Source organism: Convolutriloba macropyga, chromosome 6, assembly GCF_964194025.1.
Source record: "Convolutriloba macropyga chromosome 6, txConMacr16.3, whole genome shotgun sequence".
In the NCBI taxonomy this organism is placed as follows: Eukaryota; Metazoa; Xenacoelomorpha; order Acoela; family Convolutidae; genus Convolutriloba; species Convolutriloba macropyga.
The window spans coordinates 5,486,850-5,501,637 of NC_134473.1; the positions used below are offsets into that span (position 1 = coordinate 5,486,850).

Consider the following 14,788-nt stretch of genomic DNA (forward strand, 5'->3'; position numbering starts at 1 on the left):
CCAAAAGCAAAACATTTTAATTTTCACTATGCAACGGATAAAGAATGTCATGATGCAATTAGGGCCCTGGGGAGAAATAACCCAATTGAACCATCAAACATTCCTGCATGGGTTATAGCCCAGCAAAAATTCCTGCATAGCCTAAGACTCAAGCTCTGTCATTCCTCATCTAAGTTCTCGTGTAAACTTTTGCATCAAATTGTCTTGTTTCCTGAGCCAAAACGATCCTGAAGAATCTATTTACTATAACGCAATTTCCATTGCCCGAGCCTTTCTGAAACCTTTGGAGCCATCATGAGCAATCAAATTTGTCAATACATTCACGACAATAAACTTAAGACAAAATCAATATGGTTTTTGGAGAAACTACTCAACCATCGATTTCCTATTATTTAGCACAGAAATCGTCAAAAGCAAATTTGACACAGCAACTGTGACCTATCAGAAGCTTTTGATTCCATCAATTACGAAGTTTTGTATATCAAGTTGGCCAACTGAGGTTTTGATGAAAGCTCAAAAAATCTATTAAAAATTTTCCTCACGAACAGTCGCCAATCTGTTATCCTACACGACTGCATATCAGACGAACTAAAGCTTTATAGAGCTGTACCACAAGGAACAGTACTTGGCCCGCTCTAACATAATCTCTACATTAATGATATGGCGACAAGAGTTGACGAAACAACCTATACAATATGCTGACGATACGGTAAAACTAACTTATGATACCTTCATTGGCAAAAGAGAGTTCAAGTTAAAAAGAACCAACAAACTCATATGATGTTTCCATCAACAATGCCTTACAGTTAATACCGCAAAAACGGAGTTCATGATATTTGGCAGGAAAAAGATTTCATTTAACGGATATTTATTGATTCAATTTCAATCGACGAGAAACCGTAAGTAAAATATTAAGGGGTTCACATAGATAGCAGTTTAGCGTTTTTAGAGGAAGTTAACATATCCTTCCAAAATGGCCCAAGGGGTAAAAACGATTTATGCTACTAGAAATTCTATTACAGAAACCTATTGAGACTCGTCTTATGCCTGGTATGAAAGCATTTGCACTACTCTGCAGTTATAATTCACACAATTGAGCAAAATCTAATTGTATCCTTACAAAAACAGCTAAACTGGGCTTAAAGTGCAACATATTTTAGACGAGAAATTTGAATCTATTGAAGATATACATACAAAAGGATGACAATATTTTTGAAAATAAGAAAACAGTTACGACTAGATTTACAAATTGTTTTGCAACCTAAAATTTTCTATCAAAATGAAAAACTCATTTGTGAGACTAGCGATACTTGATTGGAATGAACTACCTAGTGAAATATAGTTCGAATAAGACAAAAAATTCCCCAAACAACTTAGAAATTTCTTCTTCAGTTTTTCAGTTAGAACTTAGAAATTTCAGTTTTTCAACTGAACTGTTGTTTTTTGAAGGTTACTCGCTTAACATGGCGCGACTTTATATTTGGGAGAATGAATTAGACTTATTGTTGTTGTGTTGACGTATAAAAACGTATAAATCTAACACGTCTTTTCTTTGAAATTTAAGGCAAAAATTGAATTCACTTAAATATGGTTCGGAATTCAGTGTCGCTTTTCTGTACTCACCAAAAAGATCAATGTTGTCTATTGTTCATTTCTTGAACTAATTTCAGATTTATGCACTACAATATGGCTTGAACAGTGCTTTTAATATTCACTATGCGATCTAATTGAGCATGAAATGCCATGAGTATTTCTCACCCCAAACTTGAAGATAATGCAAAATAACACCGTGTCCTACAATGATAATAGCAGCCGTCGACCTAGAACAACGTCGGCTAATAGATACAATCACCCACCTGGTGGCACAGCGTGGAACAACGCAGTTGGCTCGGGTCAAACAGCAAACTATCAACAACAACATCAGCAGCAGCCCCTGATTAAAAACGTATGGGGTGTGGGGGTCGAGTCATCCCCTGTGGCTGTTAAAAGGAAAGAAGGAGGTGGAAAACGTGGAGGTGGTGGAAAGTGGAATGACGGACAGCAAGACAGTGGATTGGCGGAAGATCACGAATCCAAAATTGACATATCAAAGGTGGGATTTCAACCCGGTAGTGTGGCAGATAGCCGAAGGTCAAGAAAATAAAATTTTTCAAGTGTATCGAAACGATAAAAGCGAGCGAAAACACATTGCTGTGTTTGGTTGTAATAGATTCTCATCAAGTCTCACTGTCATGGCCATGAGCACGGCCAATTAAACTTAGTACTCGCTTAAAGCATTTTGAATGCCGTTTCTTTGCAATTAAGGTAGCGTCACTTCATATTCCGTTCTTATTCTAATTAATCAGTCACAGTAAAGTGATATGTAATCAATATAAAAAAGATTTTTCTTTTCGGCTATGGGGATCTTTTAGTTTTATGTAATGCTCTCTTTGAGCTTTGCTTTTTAAATAATTATTCAAAAATATTACTTCTCTGAAACCATGTCAAAAATGCACCCTAATTATTTATTCATGCGATGGGCGTTTATTTGCTCGTTACTGTGAAATATTCTAACTTTCTGTTTTTGTAGTAGATCAATTTAGATTAATTAGAATTTGATAATATGCTTGATGGTCGTACAAGAAGCGTCAGTTCATAAGCCCAGAAACCAAAAAAATAGAAAAACAACGAGAAAGTTACCCCATCCATATTTGCAGAAACGCTTCCATCCCGTAAGTATTTTCTTTTAAACATAGCCCTCATACTGCTGAAAAATGGAGTGATTGACATTTTGGCATCACTACAGGCATCTACTGGTACCAAATTTTGACTAAATTAACCCACTTTTACAGCTCTTTTCCGCGTTTGTATCTCAATTGCAATAATAGGGACAAGGCAACTGAGGACAGGCCACCGTGGCCTGATGCTGTTTCGCTACGATTATGCAGAAACCACAATTATTATTAATACGATGTAAAGTGGACTATACTGCTTTACTTAATCCTTTTAGATAGCCGGTGAGTCAGAGTCAATTTCTTTGAAAGTAGTTTAAATGCGGTACCTTTAGATGCTTGAAGTGAATACCGTTTTAATCGGAAGGAAGGAAAAATGTGACAGTGACAGAAGTATGCACTGCAGACTTCGCGCAGTTTTAATTGAAGTTGAGGATCTTTTCCGTTTGTGCCCCCCCCCCCCCCCCCCAGTACGCTATGCGCCCCCAGTTAGAGCACGTGCCATTACATAGTAAATCATTGTAAAAATATGGCACGTGCGTCTGGGTGGTGCAAATTATATGCGCCCACTAAGCTGGGGGCACAAACGGGAAAGATCCGAAATTGATAGCTATCGCTAATTTTATACTGACCTCTTTGAGCTCTGGTTCAATGATTGACACATATTACCACTTAGCAACAATTTCGAATTATTTTAACTTTCATTTTAAATAATCTGTTCATTTTAGGTGAAGATTGACTTCAATTGAAACATGATGTTATGATTACCTTGTCTGGGCAATCAAAGAATCCTATTCTAAGGGTGATTTATATTTGAGATAACTAAGCCGTTTAGCAGTCGCTCTTAATCTTCATTTCGGCAGGGAAAAAAATGCGAAATTGGTGAAAGTATGATGAATATCGTAAAGATGAGACATGGATGGAAACAATGTTCGACAATAAAAGACTTGTTTCAACATTTCTTTAGAAATGGCGAAATACTTCTGGCGATGCTTGCTTTAGAAATGGCGATGCTTGCTTTTTTTTACCTCTCCAGGAAAATTTTTGCAAGCATCTTTGAGAAATATGAGTGGTAACGTATTTAAGCTAATGATACGCAGATTTTAACAATGTATTTCAAAACTATATTCCATTAATTTGCAAATCTCAATTTTTAACGATTTTGGAGATTTTATCAAGATTTTCTTTTGGATAAATGGGACCAACAGAATAATTTCTGCTCGATATCGTATCCAAAAGTGCTTCTCTCTCGAAAATTATACTAATAGCTGCAAAGCGTTTGCCAAAAGTCATTTCAGAACTCTTGAAGTAAGTTTATTTCCAGTTATCAACTTTCAGGACTAAAATGTTTGCAAATTTTTTTAAATTTCCGACAATATTAGTGCTTTTCCACTTGTTTGCAAGACTCCTGTAGCTTGTATCTTTGTTATTCTTTCAAAACGTTTTTTTTTTCCACATTGTAAAACCAAGAACTTTAGATTAAATTTTAAATTAACCAAGAACTTTAAATTTTCAGATCCACCCTCTCACTCAGACGCACACAGGTTTTAGCCCCCTAATACCCCCTACTTCTAGTCCCCTAAGCCCAAGCCCGCTACTGCCTCAAGATCTTGTCGACAAAAAAGTAAAAGTTCAACACATTTTTTTGCTTTTTCAGAAAAGTTTGTTTCTGTCTCTTTTGTAATTGGTAATTGGAAAGACGATTGAATATTGAGTGGACACACCAAAAAAACTACTCTCAATGTTATACGATTTATTTAGGTAGTTTAAGGTTTACCAGGGGATACGGAATTTAGTAAAAACAAAACCAATATGTGATCCAGCAACTGCTGTTGCAGCAGACGACACTCAAAAAAATTAAAAAAAAAGTTTGAATAGGTTCTTTTTTTTGCACACAGCAAAAGATTGGAAGATATTTCAATCAAAATCAAAGCTCGAAAGAGAACATCGCGTAGATTGTAAAAACTAGAAGAATATTGAAAACCTGCTGTATAACTTACTTATAAATAGTACTTAAAAACAGACTAAAGATAGTCCTTATTTGTGTTATGAGGGTTTGAAAAGGTCCGAAGTGCGCTCTCATCGTTTTTTTTTGCTATATGTAGTGAAAATCATTGTCCAGCAAAATTAGTACTTTTTGCTTTTCCTCCCTCTTTTTCTCAGAACACTGCATGAAAGAAAACGATCGATTTCTTGATTTTGATTTTTGTTCATTTGATTTGCCTAAAGGCTTGTTTTCACATGCGGTATTTTTTTCATGTTTAACTTATTTCACCAATTTCTGTCTTGGTTAAAAAAACGAGAGTAACGCCAAATAGCTATGCTCATTTTACAGTCGTGCAGGTATAATAAATTATTCCTTTTTAATTGCCGCACAGCGATAGCTGGGGCTATTATTGGCCTTCTCTTGGTTTTTTTATTTCGTCGTCGCGATTTTTGTTACGACCATATGACGTCACAACCACTTCAAATCTGCTTTTTGTTCATTCCTTCATGCAATTTCAACTGAAGTGCTTGTGTGACGCCATTTTTTGCTCTTAATGGAGCAAGTTTTGTTCAATCGCGTGAGTAAATTTTTGGTCACACTTGACTTACCTCACTCTCAAAAATGACTTCCTCACTTTTAAATTGACTTTTATTTACTTTAATTCAAAGAGATAAGTTCGACTGGGTGTGTTTCACTCTAAATGAAGGTTATTTGAGAGCAGCTAATAGAGGCACGAAAAACTTATACAGATTTTTAATCAAAATATATCAGCCTTCAATGAAAAGACGATTTTTTTCGCAGATCTACGAAGCTATTGCGTTTATTTTCTGGCAATCTGCCAGCTATGTTGATTGACTTCTGAAATACTCAATCAAATATGTTTAAGGTTAGTCTGTATTTGTGCCCTTTGCGCTTTTTTGAGAAAATCTTCTTTTAAACTCTTGGTTCGAGTTCTGTCTTCGGCACAATTCGGGGTAAAGATGTCCTTTTCCGTCAATATTTACTGAAGTTCAGAAAATCTAACTTGCGCAAATTCTGATCGAAATGTCACCTAGTTTTTATTACTGATACATTTAAAAAAAACAGAGTTTGGTATCTTCAGGCTATGTTGAGACACGAAGATTGCTATGCTCTTGGCTAGCTCTTGAAAAAGTATTGCTAGAAATCTTGCCATAGCAACCTATAAAATGCAGCTACAATGCTCTCAGCCTAGGACGGGTAAAAGCCCTGAAATGACAAAGGCGTGAAAAAAATTGGCAAAGTGCAAAAAGGGGCCTGTCGTGTAGTACTCAAGTTTTAAAAGACAAGACGTGATGACAATAAATATAGATAAATTTTGAGGTAAGTATTAGTGCTTTAACACAAAATAGTTGCTGTGGACACTAAAGAACATTGTTGTTGTTGATAAAATATTCAGAGTTTGGTAATGTTTGAACAGCCGTCTTAACTTTTCTGAAGTGACCTGCTGTTAATGTTAACCTAACTGCTTTTGTGTGTTGCTTATTAGGCATATCAAGCATGCTTGAACAAGTACAGCCACGTGTGTCCGGACGACTCACACAAACAACAACACGATCAACAACAACACCAACCACCGCTAGGCTCGGCCTGCGACACCATAGGCTCAAACTGCAGCATTTACGTCACTGAGATCCTAGCTTCTAACCTGTTCCTGGGAATCGAAAACAACAAAGAATTGAAGCTATCTTTTCAGAGTTTGAAAAAGCAACTCGAGCAGAGTTCTAACCAAATGAACAGTGAAAATGTAAGCAAGCGTGGAACAAGTAAACAAGCTAAAGGAACGAATCAAAATAGTTTCGTGTGCGTGAACGATCCTTCGGAGGGCCTGTCGAGGGGTTTTGTGGTGTCGGTGACGAATCACATTTGTGACGTCTATTTGATTGATTGGGGCTACATCAACGCCTATCAACTGGCAGATGTCTGGCCCCTAACTCCGGCTGCTGTCGCATTCTGCCGACCTCTTGCCAGGTAGAGCAATTGCATAAAGAATATCACAACACCCGCAAATTTAAGAAATTAGCGAGGGTTTTAAAACTGTTCTTAAGACAATGTTCGGAGCAATTAGTTGGGTCATATGACTTTGTATTTGTGTATCTTTCTTATCTTACAAAATCTTTGTCTCAAATTGCTCTAGCTCTCAACCAGGCACCCAGTTGCTCTCAATATTCAGCATCGATTGCAGTTTTAATACTCAGTTTGGATTAAATCAACGAGTCACTCAATTCAGGCTGATTCTTCGCTTGGTGCTTCTTGACATGAACCCTTTGTTCTGGGGGGTCCTTTTCCGTTTGCCCGTTCTTAGTGGATGCAAACTATTTGCACACGTGCTGTATTAACATAACTGTTTAACTAATTGCATCTGTTTGGTGGTGGTGGTGGTGGTGGTGGGGGGGGGGGGGGGGGGGTGGCGGAAAAGATCCGTGTTGGTGCCTATAACCAAGCACCCACTCTGTTTCTACGTGTCTCTGAACACTATGTAGTCAGTAGAATGTGTTACAGGTTGTTCGAGATTGCTGGTGCACCGGCAGACCTACCCTTTCCAGAGGGTCTGACGCTGCCAGCCCTGTTCCACGTGAAAGTCATGGCACACAACGCAAAGAGTGTGGCCACAATAGTCAAGGTCAAGTTCAAAGGCAGGGATCTTATTGACTACTACTACGAACCAGCGCTTCTCAAGCAGGTCATCTTACACATCATCACACTTTCATTGAGCTATTTTCAAATCAAATGAACCGTGAACTCTATCTGAGAATCCGGGTATCTCACGTTATAGCCCCCTCCGTTCCCTACCTCAGATTATCAGAGGGCATAAATCGTACAGCCTCCACCCCATTATCATAATTCTACCATGGGGGGTTGGACTATCATAGGAACGAGTCAGTACCAGAAATTTGAAACAAACAAGATTTTTAATTGCTCTCAAACTAAGTTTAGATCTTTCACTTTTGTGGAAAGGCTTAGTTGTATTAATTGGACTCTCGAGCCAGCGTGCTGTAGTCTGTCCCATAAGGTCGCAACGCTAGCGAAAATTTCCTAACTTCCAGATAGAGTTCAAAGGTTGAAGTTCAAATTGGAATCATACAGAAAATGCAGTTGAAAATCAGCTTACTGAATAAGGAAGGCACTGAAGTCCTACGCGGACGTTCGCTTGTTCTGCAAATTTTGTACAGTCCGCGCTAAAAACCAAATGATCGAACGTTCCAAAAACACCAGAAATGCAATTGAGCATCATTGTGGCGATTTAAAAGTCATCACTTTTTCCCTTCCGCTCCATTTCATGTTTTTGTAAACATGATCTAAGTAATAACTCTGTCCAGTGATTTTTGAAACGTTTGCTTTTTCAGCTTTATGGTACACTGCATATTCATATATGTGGGTTGTATTTTTTTTCAGGCTGACGAACAGGCTAAGCAGACTACAGGATCCGGTGGAGTGGGAGGAGGTGGAACAGACTGGAGTCCCAAATCCAACTTGCCACCCACCACCACCACCAATCCCTCGCACGTCCTCCAACACCAAGTGGGGTCACCCGGAGGGGGCGCGGTAGGAGGGGCAGGAGCAGCTGGGGTGGGTCCAGGGGGTGCGGTTGGTGTGGTGGTGATGGCCGGAGACGAATCTAGTAGTGCCACTAACAGTGTGGTCGAAGAGTGGCTTATGAACACTGCCGACGAACAGTTCTCACATTTTGACGAAGGTTTGAGAGTGACTTCTGGCTTTTGCTATCGGAATTAATTTTGGTTGGTTTGGAACAAACAGTGAAAATTGTCTCTTAGTTTTTGCAGGTTGCGTTTCTCACGTCTTTGGGAAGTGATAAATAGAATAAGAACTAGGAAGCCTGCTGATTTCTTTTTCGAAATTGTCAATTTAATCAAAATCAATATGCATGCAAAAAATATTGTTTTTGGATTATTTAGAGAACCTAGTATATACTGTCATTCGAAAGCGTAGCATTGCTTGTAGACTGAAAAATGGTTAGTTTACAGGTTTGTGAGACAAGTGGTGATATTTTTGCTTGAGCAAATGCTTTTGTAATGTTAAAATCGAAGACTCTTGAGTGATTGATTCCTCGAGAAGTTATTATACCTCTTTCTAATAGGCACGAAATGATAGCGGGGTTGTTAAAGTCCCTTCGTGGATTTTAACGACCCGAAGAGGAGTATTGATTTCTTGATGTTTTTTTCATAGCCGCCGTCAGCCTATTATTTAGGCGACCTCTTTTTTACAATCCAATGAGTTCTGATTGTATTGGTGATCTGTCTTTCTTATAAGATGTTTTCACACCTTTTCCATGACTTTGAGCTTTTGAAACGGGAGAAACAGGTAAAGCCCGGCGAGCATCAAGTTGCAATAAAAGACCTCAGCTGGCTTTAGTAGCTTTTAAGGTGTTTAATGTGCTCAAACTGTTGTATGGCCTAAATTCTAGGTGAAAAGGTCAGTTTCTGCTGTTTTGAGCCCTGAATGCGGCAATTTTTTTCTTGTTTTTGTCAAATTTTAAATTTTTGTTATTTTGGTTTTTTTAAAGGCCGGTCATAGTTTATATGGCTATTAAGCTCGCGAATTTTTTATGCATTGGTTTCTGGTTAATAGCCGCAAAGCGATAGCTGAGGCTTTTATTGGCCTTCTCTTGGTTTTTTATTTTGTCGTCAAGATTTCTGTTACGACCATAAGACGTCACAATCAGTTCAAATCTTTTAATGAATTGCGTGCGTGACCTCATTTTTCACTCTTAGTGAAGTTTTTGTTCATTCGCGTGATTGGTTTTGGTCATATTTGACCTACCTCACTCTCAAAAATGACTTCCTCACTCTGAATTTGACTTCAGCTATCTTTTAAATTTCTTACAGTTGGGCGAATGGATAACTTTTAATGAAAGAAATTATTTTTGAAGATATAGACGTCACACATTTTGGCGACTTTGACTAATAGTTGCTAATTTTTTTAGATTTTTTGGAAACTTTGTGTTCATTTTCTGTTTGCTTTAGTTTAAGAGGGCAAACACTTTGTAAAAGCTTAATAATTTGGCAATGAATGAATATTAGCATTACAGAAGCTATTGAAGATACTTTCTAATATTTTTGGCAACTTTTTCATTTTTCTGTGTTTGGATCGGTTTCTGCCATCTGTTTGGCTTTTATATAGCCCAAAATTTTACTGTACCAGCAGATTTACCATTTTGTAATTTTTGGCAAGAGACTTGGTTTTGATGAAATCTGTCTCTTGGTACGTAACTAAAGTTTACATTAAGTTCAATTTTTAATTGAAATTTTTGTTCTTTTTTAACTGCAATTCTTCCAGTTGTTTTCAGTATGATAATGCGTTTCGAATGCAAAATGGCAACATTTCTTTAAATTTTGGAGTAAATTTTTGGCTTTTCTCATTTTCTCTTTGAGCGGTCTTTTTAAATTTAGATCTGTTTTTTCTAACCCTCGATTGTTAAATAATGAAATATCATTGTTTTTGCTTCAATTTGATTTTTCGAAAAACAAAGATGTAGTTTTTAGCCTTTTAACATTTAGCTTTCCAGCACTCCCGAGACATAAAATTTTATTCGCTATTCTCTTCTATTCTTGGGGCTAGGTTTTGGTAATAACCAGTTTCTTCCCTTTGAGTGTTATGTTTCCTTTGTAATTTTCTTGATTAGTTTAAATTTTGACTTTTTTAGTCTAAATGCAGTGAGTCCTAGATTTTAGGTTTTTCAATAATTCATTTAAGTTTGTAAGAATGTATTCATTATGCTTTTGCAATGAGTGTTTTGATTGGCAGAGTTAACAAGCAGTGTTTTAAGACCATTATCAAGAGTTATTTCCTGACAATTTTTGACCCGGCGAGTTTTTGAGCCCATCAAAAATTGTGCATCCTAAGCATTTTCGCGAGTTCTCAACGTTACCTTATATTTTATAGAAAGGGAAATTTTGCGAAGAATTCAGTGAGGCTAAAGGCGTAATTTGTGCTGATTTTGTATATGGATGCTAAATCTCCTAGTTGCCTATTGATAGCCGCAAAGTGATAGCTGGGGCTATTATTGGCTTTCTCTTGTATTTTACATTTCAAAGAATTTTAATTGTATTGGGGCGCTGTCTTTTTTTCTAAGATCTGTTCACACATTTTCATGATTTTTGAAGTCAAATTGGAGTAGTAATCTTGGTCACGCAGCAACAGGAATTGGAGCGAAAAACCGAGTGATTTTGCGGCGTGAATTTTTTCGTTCGAATTTTTAAGTAGAGCGAGAAAATGGTGTTTGAACAAAAATTCGCTTTATCGATTGTCAATTTTTGTTCACATGTGGCAAATTGTCTTTCTTTTTACAGTTTTGTTTTCGATTTTTTTTGCATTGCATTTTTTTAAATAGCCGCATAGCGATAGCTGGGGCTATTATTGGCCTTCGCTTGGTTTTTTTTTACAATTCAAAGAATTTGAATTGTATTGGGGCGCTGTCTTTTTTTTAAGATCTGTTCACACATTTTCATGATTTTTGAAGTCAAATTGGAGTAGTGATTTTGGTCACGCCGAAACAGGAAGTGGAGCGAAAAAGCGAGTGGTTTTGCGGCGTGAATTTTTTTCGCTCTTATTTTAAAGTAGAGTGAGAAAGCGATGTTTGAACAAAAATTCGGTTTCTCATTAGTGGTTTTTTTGTTCACATGCGGCAATTTCACTCTGATTTATACTGTTTTTTCGATTTTTTGGATCTGATTTGTTTTAATGGTTTTCCCAATCCATTCACTGCTCATTCTACGACAAGGTTTTTGTTTGAATTAAATTTTCATTTCTCGCTAGTGGTTTTTTTGTTCACATGCGGCGTTTTGACATTGATTTTCTGTTTTTTTTCTTATTTTTGATTTTTTTAAAATAGTTTTCTCAATTCAATCATAGTCCATTCTAGGTCTAGTTTTTCTGTTTAGTCATTTAAAATTCTTTGAATTGTACGTCAGGACTTGTCCTGCTATGTTTTTTTATTTCGTCGTCGCGATTTTTGTTACGACCATATGACGTCACAACCACTTCAAATCTGCTTTTTGTTCATTCGTTCATGCAATTTCAACTTAAGTGCGTGCGTGACGTCATTTTCCGCTCTTAATTGAGCGAATTTTTTTGTCCATTTGCGTGATCAAATTTTCGGTCACACTTGACTTACCTCACTCTCAAAAATGACTTCCTCAATTTGAAATTGATTTTTTTTACTTTAACTCAAAGAGATAAGGTCAAATGGGTGTGTGTTATTATAAATGAAGGTTATTAGAGAGCAGCTAATAGAGGCAGCAATAACTTATACAGATTTTTAATCAATATATAACAGATCAGCCTTCAATGAAAAGACGATTTTTTTTGGTCCATCTTTTTTACTGTTTTGAGACTGCAGATCTACGAAGCTATTGCGGCTATTTTCTGGCAATCTGTCAGTTATGTTTTCAAAATGGTGTTCCCAATCCATCTACTGTCCAATCAAGGTCTAGTTTTTTGCTTAGTCAATGAAAATTTTTTGAATTGCTTCAGGACTTGTCCTGCTAAATTCTTCACTTTAATTCAATGAGATAAGGTCATGTGAGTGTGTTTCACTCTAATTGAAGGTTATCTAAGAGAATCTAATAGATGCTGCAATAAGTTATACAGTTTTATAGGTTTACGCTTATCATTTAGCGTTTAACATTTAGCAAATAACATCTAATAAAAAGAGTTATTTTTTGGTCTGTATCTTATACTAGCTTTCTGATACCACAGATCCAGACAGCTATTGGGGCTATTCTCTGGCAATCTGCGAGCTATATTTTTAATGATTTCAATGCTCAAAACTTTCTCATTATGACAGTCAAATATTTTAATGACAAAGTCGATGACATGTCAAAGTAGATGATTTCACGACTGTTATCGGACAAACTGCCTGCATTTAAAAAAAATTGTTCGATTCACATTTTTAATAGTTATTCTGTCTATTGTTTTCTGTAAGTAAAAGATTTTGTGGCAGTGGTAGTTGCTTGAAGAAGTGAGCTATAGTTTTCTAACTTTTCCATTTCTAGGGCCGCCAAGTCCCACGGATGATGAAGATCTAGCCAACCTAATGGAACAATTTGAATTGGGCGACAGTGTATCTGCGGTACACCCTCCTCCCACTAACCTTCCAACAGCAGCCCTTGTGGCACACCCTCATCTACATCATCACCACCACCATCAACACCCTATGAACCAACCCAACTTCCCGTCCCAAAATACCCACAATTTTAACAACTCCCACTATTACAATAACCAACAAGGAAGGAGCAATCACCCCCCAAATCGAGGTCAAGATGCTTTTCCGTTTGATGGTGGCTCGCCTCGAGATCTATCTAAAAACGTTACCTCAATCTCATCAAAATTAAACATCAAGGCAGGCTCCAATGTTAAAATTCTTATATCGTACGTCGTATTACCGACATTTTTCAACTTCATTCCGATTAATCAAACAACGAATAAATTCAGAGAACAGCTCAAGGCTTTGTTAAACTCATTTTTTACAAGTCCGTCAAGGCGGGTAATTGACAGCGACCCAACAACTGGACAACCTATAGCCTGGCCGGGTCAGTATTTCGTCTCAAAAATCAGAGGTGAATTACGACGTGTTACGGTAAAACTAGGACACGCTTGTCTCGAGAAAAATAAGTTTGTAAAAATTCAAGACGTTGATTATGGTGGCGAGTTAGTGGCTCGTTTTGACGAGATTTTCAAAATCCCAGACGAAAATGTAGAAGCTTTAAAAAGTATCCCAGTTTTGAGGTGTAACGGATCGATGAATGGTCTGCACCCCAACTCCACAACGAGACGTTGGAGTCCAGAGCAGTGCCAGTCATTTCGCCAGTTGACAGAGAGCAATATTCTGGACGCGACAGTTGCCCGCGTGACTCTCTCGCCTCAGATGTCAGTGCCTTACTACAACTTCGATCTTTACTTTGCGACTGGCAACCACAACCAGCTTTCTATCGCCGACATTATGCGAGCGTTCGAGTACGCGTCATGAAGAGCGTTGATTCTATCTATCCTTCTATCTCTTTACTTACACTCATATATGTCTATCTATCTCTTACAGAACATTGTTTTTCTACTCTATCATGATGTTATTACAAACAAACTTTCCACCGAAATCAATTGCAAAATTGAGAAACGATTTCATGTCGATTTATGATCCGAAAGTGATCATGACAAAATTACGACGACGAAGCAACTGTGTTACTCCATAACATGATTTAACGGACAAAACTTCTTGAAACCAAAAATTTCTGGCCACTGGAATAAATAAGCGGCAGAGAAAGAGAAAAATGAATTTGTGAGAACTTGAAAAACAAAATGAATTGTACTGTTTTTCTTTTTGTGTCATTTCTTGGAAGATTATGACTTTTCACAATTGTGTGCTGATCAATTGTGGTTCCGTTCCCTATTGTTAATCAAAGGAAGAATTGTATGACTTACCTGCTCGAGGTTAAACAAACAATGTTCACTGTTGTGTATTTGTGTACTGCTGTTTCGAATGGTTTGATACTCGAATAGTTGGAACTGTAATTTTGCTGTGATAATTGGTAACTGGAGTGAGTAATGTTTAAGTCTGTAATAACCGTTTAATAATGCTGATAATAAGTATTTTATTGTACACTATCGAATAATCGATTGTCGAAATGTTTATTTTAAGCCCAATGGACAATTCAAATTTTTATAACACAGTTTTAAAGTGATCGGGAAGAGCTAATGAAAAATTGGCCGAAGATTAAGAGGTCAATTGTAGACAAAAAATTCCGAAAATTCGCTTGACATCTATGAGAATAAATTCATTATCTTTCAATTATATTAGTCCTGTCGTCTTTTTTATGCAATTTTCCTCTTGACAGATTTGTTGTCGGACCCTTAAAAATTTTTGCCCTGAAAAGCGAGAAAAAGAGGTAAAGCTCGGAGGACATTAACTGGCTGAACAGCTCCCTTAGAATCGTACGACTTACTGATCACTAAGTCAGCGATTTATCGATACTGTTTTGAGGAGACAATTTCAAGGTGTGAAGGGAGGTTCTTAACTGGGGCTATTATTGGCTTTCTCTTGGTTTTTACAATTCAA

The 14,788-nt window shown here is 37.1% G+C and overlaps 1 protein-coding gene across 2 annotated transcripts in view; it reads left to right on the top strand.

The window, feature by feature from the left end:
• Positions 1-14,402, top strand: part of LOC142341447 (uncharacterized) — a 545,892-nt gene extending 531,490 nt beyond the window's left edge. Inside the window, exons 2-7 of one of the 2 annotated variants that reach the window (XM_075392396.1) lie at positions 1,669-2,092; positions 2,697-2,711; positions 6,206-6,687; positions 7,219-7,399; positions 8,113-8,413; positions 12,732-14,402. In XM_075392396.1, coding sequence (XP_075248511.1) covers positions 1,775-2,092; positions 2,697-2,711; positions 6,206-6,687; positions 7,219-7,399; positions 8,113-8,413; positions 12,732-13,705 — 2,271 coding nt within the window. In that variant the 5' untranslated portion in view covers positions 1,669-1,774 and the 3' untranslated portion in view covers positions 13,706-14,402. The remainder of the gene's footprint in view (positions 1-1,668; positions 2,093-2,696; positions 2,712-6,205; positions 6,688-7,218; positions 7,400-8,112; positions 8,414-12,731) is intronic. The other variant, XM_075392397.1, reaches the window with a different exon arrangement.
• Positions 14,403-14,788: the final 386 nt, after the last annotated feature.